Genomic DNA, 24,825 nt, shown 5'->3' on the forward strand with positions numbered 1-24,825 from the left:
TCCCAGTTACCAGTCTACAATCAACTCTCCTACACAGAGATACACATCCAAAGCAAGATGTCAGCGTTATGGCTTCTGGGAACAGTTCAGGGAACAACATAGCAGCTATCACATGCTTCAAACCTGCTGAATTCAGGAAAGACCAAGGTAAAAGGTATCAGCCTTAATGTTGCACCTGTCGATCCTTTCAGGCATATCACCACCTAAACTCAGAAAGGTCCAGCAGTTTCTACCCAGGCAGAAAACCCCTCCTTGAATCTAGAACATAAGGGCGCAGGGCAGAAAAATCCAATTCAAGTCCAACCACAGATGATCTCTGCCAGCTATGGGCTGTAGGTTACCCCACACTGGTACTTCCAAACAGAACCCTTGGCAGGCACACTAGCCAGTTCCAGGCCTCTAAGATCCCATTTAGGCCGCATAATGAAAAAATGACTACATTTGTACTCCTGAGTGTCAATCACCATCTGTTTGTGGTGTGTGCTGACAAAGACTCCGGTCTTACAGAAATATAAGCAGAATTTCCTTTATGCAAGGGATAACTCCTGTTTGACTTACATGAGATGTGGCAAGACCTCAAAGTGAAACATATGCTTGGGTTTGAGAGCTTAGGGTTTTCAAAATTAGAAAGAACTTCTGTAAGAATTTACAGATCATCCATTAATTACTAGTAAATAAACTGCAACCTGTGAAAAATTTAAATTTGTTTTTCTATATTTCAGGGCTATTTTGTCACAATATGCATTTAATACTATTTCCTAAGTTGTCACTGCACGTAAATTACTTTTTCCAATTCTAAACTCACACCCAAAAGCAGGAATATGGAAGAAGTGAAACACCTGTTTTTGATTCTCTGTCTTTTCAATGTGGTTTATTAATTCCACCTTAGTCTTCAAGAGAAACTAGATTTCAAAATGCCTAGGCCCAGAGAAATTGAAATTTCTGCTGACACCTTCTAATGACAACAACAAAAAAAAAAAAGTGGACAAAAGGCCTGCCTTTACATATACATATTTATGTCTGTTTGATGTCAGTCATTTCCAGTTGCCTACCCTGCATAACAGCTCAGGTTACTACTATTTCCAATCCCTCAATTTCAGAACCTGTTTATACTATAGAAGAGTACTGCATACCACTGTTGCTAGTAACTTATTTTTAATTCCCATTTTCAAGTCCAACTACATCTAACTGATGTACCATGCATTTAAAACAAGGATTATCCTTAAATACTAAAATACCAGTGAATAATTTAAACCAGGAATGCAGAGCATTTTCACAGGCAGACTCAAGACAATGAGGATCATTAACAAGTTAACTACCTAAATGAACAAGTTTATGTTAAATTTCATTGAAACTAAGCAAAGCAGAATTTTTTCTTCAAGTAGGTGTTAATTTGTTGTGATAATAAAAGTCTTCTATAAACAAGGGAGGCAAGCAAATATAAAATTATATATTAAGCAGAACAAACTACACAGCTCATAACTATGTGCAGCAAAACAAATAACCACAGACGTTCTCTTACTTTCCTTGTACCTTAGGAGAATGTGAATACAAGGACAGTGCTGTTTGAGATCAGCTGCAGGAAGAAGATTGAAAATAGAGTGTAAATGTAACCCTTACCTAAAGGTTTTAGTTATAAGAGTTCACAGTTTGAGACCATTCTTTTGAGACCATTCTTGAAAGAAAATATTCCTTATATACCTCATCAAGTTTACACATAAATTTATATATCCTGACTTTGACATCCATCTAGTAACTTGAGAAACAATGTTCCACATAAAAAAAAACTCAGAAGACTCCAAAGATGTTTATTTAATAGCAGTATGTACGCCCACACATCAGAAACATAGAAGTTTTATTTTTCTTCCAGTAACTGGGGCTTCTCCCATAAAAGTACCCTCTTGATTCATATCTACAGTGGTTGCTTTCACACCTCTACCCATTGCACAGTGACAACAGTACACTGTGCAGGAACTCATAAATCTCTGCCCACAACACAGGGATACACTAACCATTTTTTTTCTATAAAGAAATGAGCTGGAACTGAGTATTCTTCAGAGAGTATTTTCACCAACTAATGACTTCTGATGAAAGCCCTAGAAATTTCTTCAATTTTCCATTCATGATGAAACGTTCATTCAGAGTAATGCCAGCACTGACAAGGCATAGAACCATCACAAACTACTGGTCTATCAAAGCATTGATCTACACGGCAAACTAGATATTTTTTTACATTAACATTTCTTGATCTAAGACATCTTCAAATAACTGATGTTGTAGATAAAATTAGAGCCACTTTTCTTTCATTGCAATTTTAATTGAGAGTTCAATGAACTGCACATAATAACAAGCAGTGCCAGAATTTACGTTCAGTAAATAGCTCAGATACTGCAGACTTGCAGATCAAAATAAACAGAAGAGAATACACACCAATTGTTTCATGGGGAAAAAAAAAGGTGAAGCAAAAAAAAACAAAGCAACAAAAAATCCACCGATTTAAATTTACCTTGTGATATTATTGGAAAAGAAACAAATGAATGAGTCAACTACAGAGCAGGAAATTAAGGATTTAAGAATGAATTCACAATGACTGTCTAGCTCCCCCTAGTGCTTCAATTTTGAAATTATACCCTTTTACAATTCAAAGAAAAAAAAAGCATGCATACCTCCATGAAAGTAAATAGAAAAAAAAAACTCTTTTGTAGTAAGTACACTTTAATAAAGCCAGGTACATAATTCAAGAGTAAAACATATGAATCATAGTATGAATTTGCTGCTTATATTTACAGAACAGAATCCAGGAGCCCACCATAATCATTAGTATGTCAAAACATAGACCACCACCTTTACCAAGAAAACCTTATTTCCTAAACAGGCAAATAATAAGACAAAGGAAAAAAATATAGGTTAATATTGGGAAGATACGAAAGATGGCAGAAAAAGCAGAATACCTAATCACTTAAATGCATCTATCTGAAGGTAGATAAAGTCAAATACCAACAAAAAACAGTATGTACAGAAATGCAACAAAACCAAAAAGCATAACTCATGTCAAGAAGATCCCATCTAGGGATCCCTCCTAGGCTAAACAGCAATGGTAAACTTTAATACACAATTAATTCCATCTGCCCATGAAGGGTCCTCCCCTTCACTGCTTTTTACTGTTCAAATGCTACTTGAGACTCCCAACTACTTTGGAACATAACAGTCCCACAATACAGCCAGTCCTCTATAAACAAAGCTGGTTTCTCTTCTGCTTTGAGGGTGGCCTGTAGTAAATCATCATTCATGTACCATTGCAAGCATCTGAAGCCACTACACTACCCACACTAGCACTGACATCCCATCCTTCTTTCAATAAATTAAGTAACAGTTACTCACAGCTTCTACAGAGAACACCAAGATTACAGCTAAGGGAAAGACTGTTGAAGTCTTGCTATTAGTCAAAACAGAAGTGCGTTAGCTTTCAAGCAAACCTGCCAATAAACTTAATGCATTACCAATAAGGGTTTTTAGGTAGAAATGTCAAACAAAATGTTCTTTTTGGTCTTAGTTCCTGCTCTCAATTGTCCACCTAACTCTAAAGTAAACTAATAGTGCTAACTGAGAACTAGTTGGCCTTTTTTTTTTTTTTTCCAAAACAGGTTTCTCAGTCATATGTCTCTCTCTTTCTTATTTAATTAGCATAAAAGAATCTCTGGTCTGGATGATCTACCTATCCTTAAGAACTGAGAAAACTGTGTCTCAAAAGGAACTGCGCTACATCTCCCATATACATCTTACTGAACAATTGTATCATGTAAGGTTATATAAGACTTCATGCAAGATTACAATCTCAGATTTAGGTACTTACTGAGACAACATGCTTTGGGAATGTAGCAGGGGGCTATAATCCTCAAAAATGCTTAGAGCTGACAGACACTTAGGTCCTTAGGATAATTAGGCTGCATTATAAATGTCACTAATGGTACTCTCATGCCAGTCCACAGCTTGTTATATTTTTATGTACTTTATTTCCATGGGCTATAACATTACATTTAAAGACCAACAAGAAGAGTCTATCAGAGCTACAACTTACCATCTAACTTACACTGAATCCAAAAGACTGCAAAACATGGTACAGATGCTGACCTACTATCCAATAATCAAAAAAAAAAATCTTGCTAGTGTCCACGTTAAACAAAAGAAAGACCAAAATTAATACCTCAAGCAAATTCCTACTGTTATCTTCAAACGTCTCTAGTTTGTACTCAGTATAAATACTGGGGTAGAGCTTGTGGCTTTTAACACATACAGTGCATCCACTAAACCAGAGCCAGGAAGACTTACCCATGGAACAGCTCAGACCTAATGGTGACCTAAGTGGCCTTCACAGAAGTATCTCAACTATTACTCGGTACAGCAAAAATGTTGTGCTGAGAAGAACTGATGACCACTATGTGCAATCTAATCTACTATGGTGTTTTCAGTTTACAAAACAGAGTAAGTCTTAAGTGCTACACAAAGGTTTAGGTTCATTTCACCACTTTATATTCATGAAATAATAAACTGGCCTTCTCCATAACTACTTATTTAAACAATTCAATACACGTACAATTCATAACAAACTCCAGATGGTTTACTCTTAGCTTGTTGTCTCTGAACTATAGTAAACAAAGACATATGCAAAAGTTCAACATTTCTGAACACAAAAACTAAGCTTATTTACTAGCATATATATGCATGTGTATATGTACATACTGTTAGTATGCACTGCACATGGAATTGAGATGTAATAATAAACATTCTGAGGGTGTTTTTGCAGGGTAAGATCCATTTAACTCCATGATTGCTATTAGTAAGAGGATTAAACAGATCCTTCTGGCAGCCATACTGGAAATCAAAAAATGTTTAATTAATCTCTGTATAGTTTCTACTATAATCAAATGGTTTAATTACACTGATCTAGAGAAACAGGAACACTAAGCAGCTGCAGGTACTGTGGTGAGACTGTATTTATAAACAAAATCATATGGTTCAGGAAAGAAAATCAAGTATTGCTATAAATAGAAACAGCACTTTTATTATTTCTGCTTCCTTCAAGTAGTTACAATGGCATGTAAATAAACACCAGGGCTTAATGGAAAAGATGTGAAATACATAGAACTGGAGACGGAAATCGAAGAACTTTTGGCACAAGAAGCAACACAATTTAGAGGAAAGATTAAGCACTGCCTAATTCAGAGAATTTGATGGCCTTATATATGTAGTAGGAAGCTGCAGAACCTCAAAGTAAAATTAGTTCACACTATGTAACTGGAAATAATTGGAAGCTACTGGTGTGTCATTTTTAATATAACATTACAAATAAAAAGCTAGTAGAATCTGGATAACGGCCTGGTAAAATGTAGCAGGTCAGACACTGACGTAGATAGTCTTTCCTATTCTTCCTATCTGATTAAACAGGAAGTATTATAAATAACCACTTTATCTGCAAAATATCTCTAAGTCACATGAAACATTAACATGCTTCTTTTCTCAGTTTGAAAGTACTTTAGAAGACTTAACTAAGCGACAAGCAACTAAGCAACCATGTAGAACAAAATGCTAAAAACACGCAAGGCCATTATACACTGCCCTCAGCAACTTGCATTACTCAGGTATTGCACAATGTTTGTATGAGCAAAAATGATACAAGAATCTAGAAAAATGGTTTCCTTCCTTGTTATCCACACACCCACCTGCAAAGATAATTTTGATCTACGGTCCAGAAGAGCACTTCACACCTGTTAAGAGCTGTTCTGAACACTTGTAGGTAACTATGAGAAGCTATTCAGCTCCAAGAAAGGTCTGCAGGGAACCATGAGGCTTTTAAGGCTCACAGGGCTCTCTGCAATGCAATAGTCAATACATACAGGCCCACATCTCAGGACACCAGTGATCATGTAATAAAATCAATTTTCTCGACACACAAACTTTTAAGGGCAATAATATTCCTAACACAAGTATACAATGCAAACACAGTTCAAGCACATTAATAAATTTATTAGCACTGAATCAAGTTTTAAAATGCTTAACCGTAAGTGAATCACTGAGCTGAGACCCAATTTTATGTAATGACCTAGATCACTTCAGGATGTGAAACGATTTTTTGTTTAACACATCTGACTACACTAACGATCATCAGTGAAATTGTTCATGCACAAATTTTAAGTTCAAAATCACTGGTGTAGTCAGAGTTCTCTTAACATACAAGTGTTTGTATTACCAGACATGACTTTTCTTGCTGAGTTGATAAAGACCTATTTAGCAATTTAAATCATACATGCTGTGCTAGAAGCCCTGTGGAAGACATTGTATTCAAAGAGTTAACTGATCTTGAACAGGCCACATCTGCTCTATTGGGCTTTGTACTTTGGACTTGAGAAGCCCATATGTTATTAATGTAATCTATAACTTACAGCAACGTGGGGAAAGGTAAACTGTATGTGGATCAAGGAGCGGAATGTATTGATCAAGGACCAAGAGACCATTGAACATACAGGAATTAGCAATCCTAAAATAATGCTTCACATAAGCAGCCCCAGGCCTGTGCCATACCGCACGTACCCTGTGGCTTTCAGAACAGTGTCGTGCTGCAGAAATCTCTTGGCCACAGGATAAATGCTGCCAGCTAATCATAGCAGAGAAGCTTGCAGGCAGCACCTGCTTGATAGCGGCAATTACACCACCTGCATGGCGTTGTCTTTATCTAAAATTGCAGCAAGAAGTTCTCATGAGATCATCCTTTAGGAACAGAGTTGTTTTCTTGTGAGGAAATTATCTATTATCTGAAAATAGGTCCCAAAAAAGGGAGAACAACTCTCCATGGACAGGATCTACTCTGCACAATGTGCTATGAGAAAATCCACCTGGGCTCCACTTGATGCTGCATGAACACAATATGCACTGCAACTGAATGAACATAGATTTACTCAGCATCTGCATTCCTCTTCTTATTCTATTTTATTAAACCGTTATCTAATTAAGCTGCTTTGTTGTCAATGCTTTCCTATGGAGACCCAAAGAAACCTGTACCAGCTCCCTCTGTCCTCATTTCCTCTCCCCACCCCAGTAAAGAACAGCACTAACAATAACTTTTAAGGCATATATGAATAAAAGCTCCTAAACCACAAGGACCTTCTCATCCAAAGAGGTTCTGGATGCTTTAATCTGTTACATGTTTGTAGTAAATATACACACACATGCACAAGCAGCTTTATGTGTCAAAGCTCTATCATCCAAAATCGTCTTGGCAAATGGTTGGACTGCATCATTTTGACCTGCAGCCAAAACAAGGCCTTGCAAAGCTGCAACTAAAAATAACCGATGATTGCTCCAGATGAACTGTTCCCTTCTTTACAATCAACTTGGGAATTCACTTTTTCAAAGAAAGTCCAGAAAACTGCAGGTGACCCGAAAATAATACTCTGCGCTTTGAGTGTATTCATAGTTAGCTTCATTTCTGAGTATTGCAGAGAAAGACATGGCTAAATATTGAGTTGAATTTCTAAGGTACTTAGAATTATAATTCCACTTTAAAAACAAACAAAAAACAATGAGACTAACTTACTTGTATTAGGTCTAAAATGCCAAGCTCACTTTCTGAGGAATCCACACAAAACACAAAATACAAGGTGGCATAGTGTCGGTAAATAAGTTTGTTATCAGATCCACCTATTAATCTACAATGGAAAGAAAACATGAAAGCTCAGTTAACATCTCAGGATACACTGGACAACTCCCCAAAGTTATTTCAGTTAATAGGAGGCCTGCTATTAATGGCTGGCTGGAGCTTTTCCAAACCCAACTATGTTACAACTTTTATTTTGTGATATAATTATAATGGAAGAAAAAAACCACCAAGACAGCACAAATTACATTTAACACACAATCACAGTTATTGTTATCTATATGGATATTAATTATTTCAACAAGGAGAGAAAATATTTAAATTGGTATTTCTCTTCTGCTATAGCCTTCCTGAATAAGATATATAAATCAAGAAGAGAGATGTTTGGCAGATTATTAACGTTCACTTTGGGCAAGAGGATGTCTGCTCAGATAAAATTAGCCTGGACCTACATGGCTATAAATCTCTCAATTCTCCTTTAACCCTATACCAGAGCTGAACTACCTAAATTCTTCCAAATATTTCAGTATACTAAGCTAGTATCCATACAATCCTGAGGCCTTTGGCCAAACTGCAAACTATAAAGTGATACCTGCCCTGGAAAAAAATATATAGATTGAAATGGCAACTGTAGACCGAGCAGTAAGAGGAAGCCAGACTTGTGTCCTCTGTGTCTAGCTTTTCTGTCGTACCCTGTAATTTTTAAGGCTCCTAATGAGTTCTTGAGCTTAGAGATTTCAAGCCAGCATATTTCCAGCTTGTAACAATCTTCATGAACCTCATGATAAGACCAGAAGTTGAGCAGTTAATAGAGAAGCATTTTGTTTTAAATATATATACATGTATATATATAAGGGATCACCTTGACTAAGAAAAAGACATCATAACTGACATGGTACAGCTAGATATTTAACTATGACTCTGCACACAAAAAGTTAAGGCATTAACATACTAGCTTTCATCAATCAGAAAATTTCCATTATTAAAACGTTTACCAGACTATGACAATCTACGTTTATACTGGAGATTATGAGCTTACTCTATCAACTATGACTCCTTTCCTTCATAACTATTCGATCTTGATGACTAGTATCTCAAAACAAAACACTTTTCCATGTCAGAATTTCTTCTCTTCATTTAAAGTAAGAGTGCATCAAAAAAAACAACTGACATGATTCAAGAAATAATATTTTGTACCTGTCTTCTAGAGATGCAGGACTCAAGTCTGGCTTTTCTCTTACTCTACTCTACCTATGTTAATAAAAAGTCTTAGTTACAACTGCAGTAATGCATTTTTTAAAATATTTTTTTCTTCCTACTTCATAGAGCATGTCTGAACCCTGACAAAAAGTATGGGGAGTCCTACTCTCAGAAGCTGTCCACTCAAATTTTAGGAGCTTGAGCCTAAACAGCTATGAAATATCTTAATTTTCTCAATGGGTATGGCAAAAGCCAGTGCATCTCCAAACAAGACCAGAAATTTTTAGCTGGATTATAGGGAAACTGGTTAGGTATCATCTGCCTGTTTCTTCCCCATCTTGTGCCTGAATCACTTTTAAGACTAGATATAGCACTGTGTCAATTACAGTACTATAAAAAAAATCCGGTTTAGTGCCTAAGTAATTTTGATACATACACACACACACATAAGCGTATGTTCCAGTTAGTAAGGAATATGTATACACGTGGCATCAACATGATATCATTACTGGTGTATTAAATAGGTCAAGTGACATGGCACTTACATTAGAACTGTAAAAACAAGTATGCTACTATCAGCAGAAGTATTTGCAAGTACAGAACGTTTATTTTAAACCTGATACTTACAAGCCTCCTTCCAGGAAATTACAGACGTTTTCATCACGTTTGGATACTAAATGGAAAGTTTCTCTGATAATTTGTTGCTGCGTATCTTCACTCTATAAAAGAAAACATATTTTGCTATCAAGCTAAAATGGATTAACTAACAATGCACAGCACCCACTGCAATTAAATAGAACACAAAGCATACAAGTATCCTCAAACTATCTGCCTCTCATGCCTTAAATCTGCAAAAACCAATATGCAATTTGTTATTTGTCATTTTAACACCTGTGTTAAAAAAAAAGACATTTTTAAAGTTAAGTTGCAGAAGAACATGTTACTGCGAAATAAATGTGAAAAATGTGACAGCTTTTAATAAAATTCTAGAAGTACCATGATTTAAAACTAGCTTATTCAATAAATAGTACTGTGAAATATTCAGGAGGAGCTGCATCTCCACTGTAGCCTGAACAGCTATAGACATCCTTTGTAACCACCTTCATCCATTAGCAGGCAGAAAACACAGTCTCAAAGCTCTAACAGGGGGATGGTGAGGATGTGTAAAAAAATACCACAAAACGTAACTCTTTCAGAAGTAGGTTCAAATACAATGGCTTCATGAGCCATGCATTCCCTTAAGCTATTAACTTTCCTTCTGACAGTCTTTTACTGATCAGAAACATCGCTTCTAACTTTGAGTTCACTGCATTCTTCTTGAGTCCCCACTGCGACTGTCCATCATTCCTGCACATTTGCTTCTGCTACCCTTCTGTAAGGGCAGACTCATTCCTCACAAGTCTATACTTCAGCAGTCAAAAAATTTACAAATAATTCTTCTACTCTTGCATTTGATTTTAAGCACTGAACCCTGAAGTCAGCAAGCAGAGGTAGCCCCAACAATCCCTGAACAATGATGGAAGTCAGCATTTTACACCACAAATACTGGTGCATGCATGTTAAAAGTGACTTCAACTAGCAATGGGTACAGTCCCCTTCATGGCTGCTAAGCAAGTAAATCCTGGCATCAGTGCAGTTTGCATTCACCACCTTAAATTTGTGCGTTACTTTACAAATAACCTCCACAACCAACAGAGATATTAACAAAAATCTTCAGCAGACAAATTGCTCTATAAAACACAGAACAAGTTAAGTGCAAGTTCCTCTGCTTGTATAGCCTGTTTCTTACATTGTGCCCGCCTTCCTTCACTGCAGTAATCTCAGCTTCTTCCCATGTTTTTTTGTGGTTATCAGGAAAGAGAGGATGTGTCTTTTTCAAGAAACTGAGATAAGGACTTTGACTACTTAAAAATAACTTTCATTTTCAGAATCTGCCCTTATTCTCAAAGTTGTTCTGAAGCTTATTTTCAACTTTGAATTTATGGCCACAAGTCTACACTGTGAAACACTGTGAAACACAGAACTGCTACACAGAAATGAATGATCAAGACAAGGTTGCAAACAACGGGCAACTAAAAATAATAATAGTGACATCATTTCATATTTTCCATTCGCTATTTACATTTTCAACACTACCCAGTGTTATGTTTACATAGGCATATTATCCTACTTTATGCATTAAGGATCTGTTCCCTTTGACAGGGGCTGAGTGGAATTCCTAAGAGAAATCTGTTACCCTCTTCTCATTTACTTCTCCTTCCGCTGTTCCTCCTTTTCCCACACAGAAATTTGCAAATGCACAACAGTATCAAAAGATACAAAAAGATATTTACATTTGAATGGAAATGAAAATGAAATTGAAGCTCTTCACACTGATGATGGAGATGCACACCTTGCCAAAATATTTCATCTACCTATTTAATTGTTATATCCCCACCGTCATGGAGGGATGAGGGAGAGACATCTTTCAGAAGTTACTGAAGCTCTGCAATGAAAGTTATCCAAAAAGAAACACAGATGCACACAAGGGGAATGCTTATCAATATAGGTAGGTGAGAATACTTCATTTGAATTTTTAAACTAGGAACAGTGAAATAAAGACAACAGCTTGGTAGCACAGAATTGATGAGATAGATGAAAAAGGGATTAACTGACATATATTAGAGTTTTTCAGTATCGACTTTCTGATGAGAAAGGATCAAATTCAGTTGCCCACAGCAATGACCTGTATCAGTTACACTCCTTTAATTAAAAGCCTTGCAGTGCAAACCGAAGCCTCACAGTCATAATTCTTGCTCTGAGGTGTGCGAAGCAAGACACATCCCTTCCAGTAAAGCTAAATATGACTTCCATAGTGGGCAGAATTTTAAGCAACTGGCCACAGATACAGATAAATAGTAGCACTACTTAAAAAGAATAATTTGTTTACATAATCCTGGGAAACATCAGCTGTTTTCTTGGATTTTATTGTCCAAGGTCAGCCAAAGCAGAGCTTAGCCTGTTTGCTAGGAAAAGCCATACACACAATTAGTGTTATCTTAAAACCTCTTATCGCTGAATTAAATCAAGCGTTGCCATCTTAAAATCTCTTCTCCTTGAATTAAGCGTTGTCACATTGTTTCTTGGATCCCTCTGACTGCACTCTCCCTCTGTTCAGATCAAGTCCTCACGCTGCATTTTCAGAGCTGCTTCAGCCTTCCCTCTCCCATGTAAGAGAATATACTTTTGCAAGTGATTTCTATTTTTTCCTGGATGAACTGCATTTTTCTAACACTCTGAAAGCTTTCGAATGAAAAGGCAGTGCTAACTAGTTACACTCGTCACGGGATCACCCTCCTCATTCCAGCACCTCTGCCACGGCGCATGGAGACAAGTAGCGCCACATCAGGGAACGCTGTGAGGCCAAAAAAACACTGCAGCATTGGGAGCAAGCTCCCAAAATAAAAATAAATAAATAAATAAATAAATAAATAAATAAAAATCCGGGAATGCAGCCTGCCTTTGAACCAGGGCTTTCCCCTTCGTCTTTAGAACCACCGAGAAATAAGCTATTAAATAAAAACATATAAATAAATAAGGAAGTTGGTGGGAAAACGGCTTTTGTTGTTGAAACCTGGAAACGTTGGGGTGAGGCAGGGAGCGGCTGGAGGGGCCCCCAGGGGCCCGGTGGTGCCCCCACACACAGCTCAAACCCCGTTTTTCCCCCCCAAACCCCCCTCAGTGTTGCCCCCCAGGATGGGCCCAGCCCAGCCCAGCCCTGTCCCGTCCCCGTTCCCGTTCCCGTCCCGTACGTATCGCTGGTAGAACTTGGAGAGGCGCGGCTTGCCGTGGTTGTTGAAGATGAGGATGGCCTTAATCATGGTGCGGCCGCCCCCGCCTGCCGGGCCCCACCGAGCCGCAGCCGCTAGCCGACCCAACCGGCCCCGCCCCGCCCCCAGCGCCTGACCGGACCGGGGGGAACGACGGCGTCCCGCGAGGGACAAAACGCCTCGCGGCGCCGCACTGCGAGGACGGGGCGTGGCTTCCGCCCGGCCCGCAGCAGCATGGCGGAGGACGGGGAGCAGGCGGCGGTGTCGCCGCAGGGGGAAGCCGGGGAGGAGGCTGCGGAAAGCGGGGCTGCGGCGGCGGCAGCGGGCGCTGCCGACCCGGTGCCTCCCGCGGCCGGCTCGCCGGGCACCGAGGAACCCGCCGCCGACGCCAAGAAGAAAAGTAACGTGGCGGCTAGCCCGCTGTGGAGACGGTGGGGGGGGGGCGGTGATGGGCGGCCGGGAGGGCCAATCGGCCGAGGGAGCGGGCGGCGGTAGCGTATGAGGGCGCGTCGGGGGCGGGACCCCGCTGTCGATTGCTAATGGCGCCCCCCCCCGCCGCAGTTGACGTGCTGCTGAAGGCCGTGGGCGACACCCCCATCATGAGGACCAAGAAGTGGGCCGTGGAGCGCACCCGCACCATCCAGGGGCTCGTCGACTTCATCAAGAAGTTCCTCAAGCTGATGGCCTCCGAGCAGCTGGTACCTGAGCGGGGCGGTGGGGGCCGGGGGTGGGCTCTGCTCGCAGGTAACCAATGGTAGGGCTAGAGGGGATGGCTTCGAGTTGTGCCAGGGGAGGTTCAGGTTGGAAATGAGGAGACATTTCTTCTCAGAAAGGGTGGTTAGGCATTGGGATGGGTTGCCCAGGGAGGTGGTGGAGTCACCGTCCCTGGGGGTGTTCAAGGAGAGGTTGAACGTGGTTCTTAGGGACATGATTTAGTGGGTGACATTGGTGGTGGTGGGATGGTTGGACCAGATGATCTTGAAAGTCTTCCAATCCTAATGATTCTATGATTCTACAGCCCAGCGTGCACCTCACACAGCTCTGCGCATGCTGTGCAAAAGTGCCTTTCATTGAGAGATTCATACATGCAGCACAGGTCTAAAAACCAGGTGTACAGAAGGAGCGTATAGGAAAAACTCTGAAGCGTTTGGGATTGACTTTCTGAACACTGGTGACTTGTTTCCTTCAGAATTTCTCTTCCAGACAGTTTAAAGGTACTGTCATAAGATTGATACCTTTTTCAAAATGGTTAGTGTGGGAATGTTAGCAGTTGGGCAGCACAGTGCCAATGTTGTTCCTTAATCCCCTTGAAGCCTAAAAGTCCTTCTGATAATGTAGAAGTTGGAACTGATGCAGAAATAAGGTTATTCTACCTTGAAATTAACAGTTTACTTTCAACATCCTACACTCTTTAATATAAGCTGTCTTTTTAGATATAAAATAAAAGCTAGACTCATTACAATACTGAAATCTGCAACTGAAGTATCAGATAAGGTAACTCTAATAATGTCTCGAAGAGTAATAGTTACAGTTTTTACTGCTGGTGGGTATTATCAACAGTTTAATTCATTAACTATGAATTATCAATTCATTATCAACAGTTTAATTCATTAACTCATTGTCTCAACAAGAAAATAAAGGGGCATGGACTCTTCTGGCATAGTTTCAGCTTAAAGCTTAGCTTCAGGAACAAAACCCTAGGAACTGTATGGGCTTTCTTTGGAAACTGCGTGATACCTATATGGCCATCTTATGCTGCAGATCCCAAGGGCCTCTTTGACACTGTTGACTAGCTACACTGTGTACTTACGTTTGGAGCAGGAAGTGAGAATGGTGACAAAAACAAAAAGATCTGTTTCTGTGAGCATTGTTCTAAATGAGAAAATTTAGGTTAGTGGGAATGGTTTGGATACTCAAAATCAGATCAAGAACTAAACCAGTGAGTTCACTTCCTGCGGCCGTATGGGAGAGCAGTGGGTCAGCTCGCAGGAGAATGCGATCAGCACCTTGCTGGGGCTCCTTTGGAAGTCATGCTGCCCCTCCACCCTGCAGTGAAGATGCTAACTAGCTGTAGTTTGGTGCAGACTGTAAAGATTATTAAATAAGTAATGAACAGAGGACAGATTTACCTATCCCGGGCTGAAGAACATTTCTTCTGTGTACCTTACTCGTCAAGTCTCCATCTTCTGTTTTCTTTTCTTGCAGTTTATATACGTAAACCAGTCTTTTGCTCCATCTCCAGACCAGGAAGTTGGAACCCTCTATGAGGTGACTTTCATTTTAAAATATTCTTTCCAAATGTGCTTAACAGAGTCTGTCGTATGATTCTGGCACTTTAAATCTGTTATTGCTCCTAGCTACGCTGGTAATATCTTGAATTTAGTGTAATAGCGTTGCCATTCACAGATCTGTGTCAATAAGGTTTGAAGAGACATGACTTCATACAATCTCTGGAAGAGCAGTCCTTCACCTGTGTATGTCATGCCTTCAGTTGTGGTGGAGACCTTTGTTATGAACAACACTATTTCATGATGCATTCATCTGGCTTGTTTTTGTTTTGCTTTGTGCATATGCTAGTCTGTGAATAACCTAACAGCTCTTGTTTTTATTTTATTGCAGTGTTTTGGAAGTGATGGCAAGCTGGTGCTGCATTATTGCAAAACCCAGGCATGGGGGTGAAAGACAAGCAATACAGTTGCATAGGTGTCATCTTCAAAAATGGAAGAGGAACTAACTTTCTTAAACACACCTGTAAATGCACAGAAAAAAAGGGGGTTTGGATTTATGCTTGTGACTGTATACTTATAAAAATGGCAGCAGTTGAATAGCATGAAAGAAGAGCTACCAAGGTTATCCAATCTTGTAGCGTTTTTCCAATGTACATTTTGGGTACAGAAAAAAAATCTGCATCTGCTGTCTGTAGAACAGAGCCAGCTCTCCTGCTTCTGAGTTCCCAATTGCTGTATACGAAGGGAAGCTTTTTCAAAGTTGTCTTCAGGACTGGGCAGCACTGTCGCTGTATATGGTGTGTGGAAGATAAGGTTTCCTTTTAATTAAAAAAGGATGTGAATTGCACATACAGCCTGATATTCAGTTTGCTTCTCGCATGTTGTACATCTGTTGTTTACATTCTGTATGTTATGAACTCTTCACCTTGAACATACGTTATCTCACTTCACTTCAAGAAGTATTTTGGTTTTTTTTTCTGTTAGTTAATATGCAGGAATTGGTAAATAACCTTGCTCTATGCCTTTTTCACGTTGGCAGTCTAAGTACCTTATTTACATGGCACAGCATAATGATACAATATGCCTCAGAAATATGTCCTTCTGCCAAACTGCGTAGAACTTTGTACAAGGCTGAACACTTCAGCAGTTGCCAGGATATTTTATTTCTGGCATTGTTTAATGAGTAGCAAAACTTGTTGCGTCTTTGTGTTAATGAAGGAATAGACATGAGATGCTAAAAACCTGCTTTATATTTAGTCCTTTTGGCTGCTGCTGTTTTTCTGCTTCACCAGTTGCATATTCCATCAACAAAATAGAATTCACTTTATGTCCTAAGGGTTAGCCTAATGTCCTAATGTCCTTAGCCATTATGGCTAAGCCATAATGTAATGAGGATTCTTTCTTTTTTTTTCACCTTAGAGGGGACTTGGTACTTTGACTAGGGTGCCAACCTCTCCTTTTATTTATTGGAGGGTTTGGGAGGTGTGGTGGTGTATTGTGGGTTTGGTGTTTTTTTTTCTTTTACGTTTGCTGTTTTTGTTTTGGGTTATTTCTGTGAATTTATTTTAAATTGGTTGTGCTATCTTCTATGTTTATTTTATCTGTACTAGATTAAATGTTAGCTGTCTGCGTGCAGAGTGTTCTTATGCTGGCAGTTTTGGTCCCTGATGCAATCCACTTCTTCAGCACGTGCGGACAGAGCAGCCTCTGCATGTTTAAAGCAGGCCTGTCCAATAGCCTGAGCTACTTGTTGCTGTCTCATGTAACCTGTGTGTCTAGTGTGAGCGGTTCTTATGTGGTCTCTGCAACCACTGTGCCAAATTGTTTCCACCCTTAGAGGAGTTCTGGAGAACTAATGCTTGGTTTAACTTAGGGGTGCTGCTGCTATTTCCATGCAGCTAAGCATGTAGCACGTGCCCCGGATGTGTAGTAGTTGCTATCAGAATAGTGACGTTTTTGATGGAAAACCTACATAAGAATCCATTGGATTCAGCTAACAATGCAGAATTTTGTAGCTTATCCCGTTCAGAACCCTGATCTCATGAATCTTTGTTGATTTAACAGAACTAGTGCAGAGGTGAGCACTCTGATTCCATCCTCCTGAAGAAATTGCCTGACTGGTTACTGTAAAGCCAGTGTAACCTTGTACAGCCACCAGAGGGTACACAAGGACAAAGATATTTGCTTATTTTTTACTGGATTTTTTTTCAAATCGTTTTCATAATATGTCCACTTGCCTACCTTAGAAATGTGTAAGCAGTTTGTTCTCCTGTGTGGCAGTATGTTTGCCTAAGATAAGCCAATAGTCTGGCAGGTCTGTTGGTGCCTTTTACCTTATTTGATCTTAACAAATGAAACTATTTGATGCAGTGCAAATGTGCTCTGTAGGATTGATGCAAGAACTTTGTTTTGTGTGTGTTTAGTTTTTTTTGGTTTTTTTTTAATAAAATAAAAATCCACTGGGATCTGGAAGAAAAGGAGGACTGTAGGTCACTGTATCTTGCCAGCTAATGTTAGAGGGTTGTCCTTCATGTTGAATCTGTAGATAAATTTTATGTTTGAGTTTTAAAAAAAAAAAGAGTTGTTTGCCTCAATTCCTTCAGAGGTAACAGTCCAGTAAAGTAAAACCCACAGAAGTGGTTTGTATTGCTTTCATTCACCACATTCATTTCTGAATTTGGACAACTTAACCATACAGGTTTGAATTATGCATTTATTTAAGATTCAGCATGTTCCTTGTACCATACTCATTACTTGTTCCACCACTGTTCTTTCTAATGCAATTTCTAATGCAGGTATTAGCAGGTATTTAGTCATTTCATTAATTTAAGAAACTTCCTCAGAGACTTTAATTCCAGTTTATTTTGATTTTTTGTCAGATTCTAAGACTCAGAAATCATTAAACTCCCTTTCTTGTAGCAGCTGAAGGACTACATTGAATCTATGTCAAAATAGTACACTACTTGCAGAATTCATTTTATCTACAATAAGCCATAAGGCATAATGTTACCCTTAAAAAAAAAAAATCCTTGATGTGGGTTTTGGGTGTATCCAGCAGAAGCATATACATGTGCATGCATACACTCCTGATGGACAAAGCAAGGACTGCCTAATGTGTATGGTGAACAGCGAAAAAACAGAATCAGGAAAGAAAGCTAAAAGGAGTTCTCTCCCTACGTATAGGAAGGGCTAATAGTATTTAATTGTTCCTGACACGTGTTTGATTAGAAAAACATCAGTAACAGTGAATACTCACCAAGTCTGTGGGCACTGTCTTCTAATTAGTACTACTATATCACTTTTGAGGGTTTTTTCCTACTGCCTTGCTGCTGCCAATATATATGTATGACTTGCAACATCAGTATTGTGTTGTTGTTTGCTGTTTTGTTTTGTTTTACATGCAGTGTTTTTCCTGATACATGATCATTTCTGTTTGTCATGTCTCCGTGACCTTTCTTGAGGTACCGTAGCCCAAGCAGGTAATAGCACCCTAGCTGAAGTGTCAGCTAGACAAGATCTGTTTTTGTAATTAGTCCCAGTGTTCTGTGGAGTGAAAGGAAGATGCTGAACTGTTTTTGCCTTTTATTTTTTTCCAACCATAACTGTATTATTTATTGTCTCCTAGTTTACCGGTATACAGTAACTGCTCACCTGATCCAGCTATTGCCTTGTCTGACTGATGAGTGAATGAATGCTCTGAGTGGCTGCCTTTATTATGTTCCTTTCTTTTTAATGACTACTAGTTCTGATTCTGCTAATTCCCCAGTGTAGCTTCCGTACTTCATGTAATGTGACTCCTCCTTTTTGTAATTTTCCCTGTAGTTTTCTACTGTCTCATGTCACGGAGCTAGTCATCTAGTGTCAGTCTGGTACCTTTGGGGACCACAGCCTCTCTCTGTAGTCAGGGTATGGTCATCCCTGTTGTAAGTGGCAGGAGCGTTTCCTTTTGTGTATTCTTAAGTAACAGACTAGAAAGCAGATGTCTCGGATACATAATACAGCAGACAAAAGATTAGCAGTCCATGGCTTGTAGAATTTGCAAAAGACAAATCTTGTAAAAGACATTTTAAATCTGATATTTTAAAATGTGAAGATGTAGCATCTAAAAGCATAGATGATCCTGAAATTCTTTAAAATGTTTGTAGTTTTTTTTTTAAGAAAGAATACTTCCACTAAATTGAAAGCATCAGAAGCTTAAGTAGAACATGACGTATCATCTCCCCTGTACACGGTATACCTTGAGCAACAGTGTAGACTTATTTAGAAGAGTATTGTCTTCCATCTAAAGATGCTGCACAACTATTCCATATAGGACTGAGCTAACAATATTTGCAATGTAATTTATTCACTTGATTTTATGTAATTGAATGAACAGAATATGCAAGTTGGAAAAAAAAAAAAAGTAAACTATTTTTAAATATTGAGAGGTAGGGATAAATATTTAAAAGGAAGATGATTACACTGTTTTCATGAAAGATTTAGTGCTTCACAGTGTTCTGATACTAAATAGTGCTATGCAAAATTGTTATCCTGTTTCCAAGGTAACAGTGACAGAGTTCAAACCCTCTAAACCAGGAGGCATTGTTTATGATTTATTATTCTGATCATGGTTTGGAGATTAATTATAAAATTCTAATCTGTAGCTTGAACTAATCTTAAAAGCATGTGGAAAACAAAGGAGCTAAGTGTAACTGAAGTTGCCTCAGGAGTGAAATAATCACATAATTATGTTGCCTATGGCCATATTGAGCAAATGCCAACTTTTAAATCTTGAAGAATTACTGCTAACTTATTAACAGAAAAGATGTCTGTGTTAATTATCCCCTCAACATAATCTTGAGTGTACTGATCTACAGTAAAATGAAGGATGACTTTTCACTTTTTAATTCTTTAAACTCATCCTTAGCTCCCAAGCAGCTTCTGTTGATGCATTGCTGCAGTTTGTGGTCACTTTGCAGATCAAACTCTGTTTTTACTTGCACAAGCTTTTATCTTACACTGTTCTTGAGTATCATGAGGTCTTCATTACTCTTTGGGGAATATTGCCTATGCAAGGCATTGCCATACTACGACATCTTCATATGTAGAGATGAGACAAAGAAATGGGGGGAAATGCCTTTAACTCTGGGTTTTGCATGATGATTATGACTCTGTTACAACTTTGTATAAAATGCCATATGCATTAAAAAATATTTTTGGCTTTGTTTTGTATTGGATCATCAAGAGAACAAAAACATTTGATAACAGAGCAAGTTAAATATGTTCATTCTGATTTTCTGAGATCACACTTCAGCTTTGCTAGTATCATACTTAATAGGCTCCCAAGAGTAAACATCATAAGATCCTAGGTATTTTTCTTGCTCCTGCTTTGCTCTTGCTTCAATAACCATAAGCCCATGAGATGTCAGGTACTTCTCACCAGTTTTTAGTTGTCAGAAAACTTTGATTTGATGCCTAACTATCTAGAGAGATGAGAATACATTTAGAGGTTGTTTTATCCTAAAATAGATGGTTAAAAAAGGTTGAATGAATCACATTATTGACCAAAGAGAAGCCAAAATAAGTTAGAAGCTTAACATTAAGCCAGTCACACTACATCTATGTTATTAGAGTCAGTAGTGCCAGGAAATTTTCTGAGGCACTGTAGCTCAGTCATGTGTACAGCTAATTGGTAGAGCAGTTGCTAGCATAGGTTTTGGCATACACACGATCAGTGAGTTACCAAGGTGCCTTTTCTGGTATGTACTTTGTATGTTACTGTCTTGTTCTGGTTGCTAACAGGTTAATAATATGGATGCAGGCTGCACTTTGATAGCTGGCCTCTGTGCTGGAGGGCAGTCCTTGGGTTATTTGCTAGTAGATACACAGTCCCAATTTCAGGTGAGATTTGATCCCTTGTGTCCACATTGAGAAGAATTAAACTTCAGGGAAAAAAAAAGTTGCTCTTTGAACTTGAGAAGTAGTCTCACAAGTTTTTCAAATGGTTCTCCAGCTCTCCCATGTAACAGATATTTGTGCTAAATGTCTGCAGACAGCTAGATGCTGTAACATTTTTTGTTAAAGATGCAGGTTATAGATGGTGCAAAAATGCTACTTACACAATCATAATTTTCTCATACTTCTCCTTCTTAGAGGTACATGATGAATATTAAATAGTAAAATTTCGGAAAAATTGCAGGAGTCTATGTCCTTGCTCTACATCTTCTCATGGAGTTGTTCCACATGAGTATTATTCATGTATATGTATGTATCAACCAGAGTGCAAAGTGTTAAAACACCATTCTTTAGAGGGCTTTAGCATTAAAAACGTTAGAGGCTAGAGTTAGATGTTCCAGTTGCAGAAATCAGTATATGAAGTTAAAGTAGACAAAAATGTCTTTCCCTCAAGCCCAGCTTGGTAACAGAACTAACAACTTTGGCAACTCTTCAGAATTAAAATGCATTAAGAGCTCTCCAACTCTGAAACAGGAAACCTCAAAGAAGAGAAGGGCTCCAAACAAAACTACACAGCAAACATTGTCAGTGCAGAGAAGTCTAGGCAGGACTTTATTTAGCTTTCCCAAATAAATACAGCAAATAATATTTTTAAAAAGTTTATTTTTCTCACAGAGACCATATGGATGTCAATATTTTACATTTTATTTATAACATAGGCACTTTCTGCACAGCATACTAACTTCCACCAAAACTGAATCAAATTATTTTAAGAGTCTTTTCTAGGCTGTGTGGTTTAATGCCACCCAGCTCTTTGTGCACTTTGCTTCATTCAGCAGCACATACACTGCTTAGTAGTTGTTAATGTTTTTAAAGTATGGTGTGACTTGGTATGTACTGCACTCATTTCACTCACATTACTGTATTTTGTAGTCTGATTATGTTTCGCTGTATGATCTGTGTTTGATACGATTTATTCTTGCAGGTTTTTTTGTTTTTTGTTTTTTTTTGTAGTTCAAGCAGCAGATTCTCATGCAAGGTCTGTTGGGTGCTGAAGGTTGGATCTCACGAGGTTATATGGCGGAGAGGAGGCTGCCAGTGCTTTTCCACAGCCCCAGAATGAGTCAGCCTGTCTGGATGTAGGGCCCCCTGATTGTTTAACTTGATCTTCCAGATCAGAGTTTGGGAACTGCTACTTCAGGTGGTGCATTGCTGTGTATTTCCAAATAGCAATCTGAGTGACGTTTGCAACAAATGTTTACTTACGTTTCCTCCTGATTATAACTCAGAAGGTCTCTTCTGTGCAAATGGCATCCACCCAAAAGTTCAAAGATCTTCATGTGAAATAGAAGGTGCAGAGCTCTAGGTATCACCGAGTCACTTTGAGTTTTCAGATGCAGGCTGCGGTCCTTCTTAAATCATACAAAGGTTGAAGAAAAAGGTAGTAACTGGACTGTAAAGCTTTGGGACTGCGCAGCGAAATATTTCAGTAAGGTGAATTTCCATGGAGCAGGTAATTAAACCTATCTCTATGACCACCTTGTGTCAAAATATCCTGTTCTCTTAGCCCTTCTTAGAGGGGTACTGTCATTGAGTCATGTAGTCCCAAAACTTGCAAGGCACAATCCACATGCACAAAAGCAGTAGCTCCAAACATTCTCTTACAGAAGCCCCCTCTGCAGATTCAAAGGCACTTAGGGGAACAGAGACTTAATAGCAGTGAATAAATGGTTGTAGTTATAACATGTGGAGGAAGAGTGTTAGCTCACATTATTGGGTTGAAGTGCTATTATCTTTTCAGGCTAACAGACCAGAGGGAATAAGCACAATATAGTTGCTTGCCACAATGATCTGAGAATTCAGGCACCTTGGATCCTTTCTTTTCAGACTGACCACAAATTTCATTTGAAATAACAAGATGCACCATATAATCTTCAGTCAGTTCCATCATTCTTAATCGAAGATTTTCCTGAATGATAACAAGATGCACCATATAATCTTCAGTCAGTTCCATCATTCTTAATCGAAGATTTTCCTGAATGAGTCAGGAAAAAAAAAGAACCTGTGAGCTACACCCCCATGGGAGATGAGGTGCCAGCACCTGCTTGGAACTTAAGCTGGTGTAAATCTCTCTTCCAGTTAGGCATCATGTCCAGTGATTGCTTGAAGTGCCTGCACTTGACTCTTGGATAGGATTTGAGTGGTTGGGCGTTTGTCCGTGAAGAAACATTTCTGTGGTTGTATTTCAAACTCCCATTTTCCTAGATAGGGTTTTAACTGTCAGGATATCAACAGGAATGGTTTATTTGTTTCCTCTCTGCCTCCCAGTGAAGTCATGTTGTAATAAAGGCAAGAATGATTCACTTTCTGTGTGAACCCTCCAAGTTTTTGTGCTTTTCACAAGGGCTACCTAATGTGAAATACAGAAAAAAATCCTTAAACCTTTATGCTTCTTCCCCAAGCTACATGCTTGCTCTTACTCTCACTCTCTCTCTAGCCCAAAGAATGTATGTCCACTTCAGGCACTGTGGTATTTGAATACATTTCACATATATGTGTTGTCACCATAGGAGTTCCATAGTATCGTACAGATTCAGCAGTACCAAATGTGAGTATGTGTCTCCTCTGAGGAACGCCAGTGAGTGTCATCATTCAGCAAAGTGCAAATAGCTCATTTATCAGGGAAGCAAAATATAAGAATCTGGTTACATGAACGAGCAAATGTTTCTGCAGAATTATTTAATGGGAACATGGTACTAAATACCTGTTAATCTTGAATGAAAAAGACTGAGCACTGGCACTACCCAGAGACAGGGTGATGTATCTGATTTGTGAGGCATGTTGGTAGAGTAGAACCCTGATCAACAGTGATAGAGCAGAAGGGATTTTTTCTGTAATTTTTTTACCTTCATTGATGCGTGGCCATCCCTGACACCTCTGATGGTATGCAAGTCCAGCTCCTGAGGAACTGTCAGTGCAGTTCCTGAGCATTGGCTGCAGCTTACCATCCTGCACAGTAAGGCATGAATCACTGTGCTGTTTGCGTCCGTAACTTTGGACTTACTTTTCAAATAAGCTTCAAGTCTTTAAATGGACCTAAACTTTTTGCTGTAAAATTGAAAGCTATTTTTTAATTTTTCAGTGACAGATGCCCTCAGTGACTGAGGCTAGAATGTGTTAACTGCTGTACATGCACTCAGATCCTTGTGCCATTTGTCCATGGGGTGTTAGTAAAAACATAAGCTGGAGAGCCATAAATATTTTTCCTAATGATTTTCATTGCAAACAGATAATGAACTCCTACAGAAGTTTTCAGGATCAAAATGTAATGTTGAATGTAATATTTTGTTCACACAAAGTGAAAATATGTGTAAGTAGTTTTGAATAGGAGCAAATAGAAGTATAAGGCTTTCTATTACTACTAGAGAAGTTTAAGTCTTCGTAACTGAGTTAAAGGAAAAACTTTGACAAATTCATATGTACAGCATTGTAAGTAAGCTATAGTCAACAGCAGTACACATTTGAAACTGCAGTAAGTAGATCCAGATGGATCCATTAGTTGTAACACAGGATATATGAAGTGCCCTTTTGCTTTTGGTAGCAGTATTTAAAGGCATCACTAATGATCACATCACCATTGTGGCAAAGGAATCAAAGTTCTGAAGTTTGTGACATTGGCAGCAGAAGCACATTTTTTCCTGGATTTAAACAACAGAACATCGCCGAACATATAGATGTGCAAATAAGCAAAGAGATACTGTAACTCCTGGAAAATAATTTTTATCAGATCTTGGGAATATCAGAATAAATCGTATTGGGTGGGTGGGTGGTTTTTTTTGGAGGGGGGAAGGGGGGCGTGGAAAATATATCTCACCGTTCATTTCACAACCCAATGAAGCACTGCTTCAGTGATCCTTACAGCAGCTTATTTGTGTAAGGTATTTTATTCCTCTGGGCAATGTTTCAGACTAAGATAAAGTGAATTCTACCTTTCAGATAAATG

General features: G+C 38.8%; 1 protein-coding gene and 1 long non-coding RNA gene across 3 annotated transcripts in view; one reads left to right on the top strand and one right to left on the bottom strand.

The window, feature by feature from the left end:
* AP3S1 (adaptor related protein complex 3 subunit sigma 1) overlaps nt 1–15,475 on the bottom strand; it is a 37,182-nt gene extending 21,707 nt beyond the window's left edge. The window contains exons 1-6 of one of the 2 annotated variants that reach the window (XM_040540925.1): nt 15,280–15,475; nt 14,866–14,928; nt 13,222–13,358; nt 12,643–13,060; nt 9,479–9,570; nt 7,592–7,703 (exon numbers count right to left, since the gene is read on the bottom strand). In XM_040540925.1, the coding sequence (XP_040396859.1) occupies nt 7,592–7,703; nt 9,479–9,570; nt 12,643–13,060; nt 13,222–13,358; nt 14,866–14,928; nt 15,280–15,312 (855 nt within the window). In that variant the 5' untranslated portion in view covers nt 15,313–15,475. Of the gene's footprint in view, nt 1–7,591; nt 7,704–9,478; nt 9,571–12,642; nt 13,061–13,221; nt 13,359–14,865; nt 14,929–15,279 lie in introns of those variants that run through there. The other variant, XM_040540926.1, reaches the window with a different exon arrangement.
* On the top strand, nt 13,226–15,735 carry LOC121061696. The gene is made up of 4 exons (XR_005815220.1): nt 13,226–13,358; nt 14,094–14,154; nt 14,866–14,928; nt 15,280–15,735. It is a non-coding gene; the product is annotated as an uncharacterized LOC121061696 (long non-coding RNA).
* Nucleotides 15,736–24,825: the final 9,090 nt, after the last annotated feature.

Source organism: Cygnus olor, chromosome Z (assembly GCF_009769625.2).
Source record: "Cygnus olor isolate bCygOlo1 chromosome Z, bCygOlo1.pri.v2, whole genome shotgun sequence".
NCBI lineage: Eukaryota > Metazoa > Chordata > Aves > Anseriformes > Anatidae > Cygnus > Cygnus olor.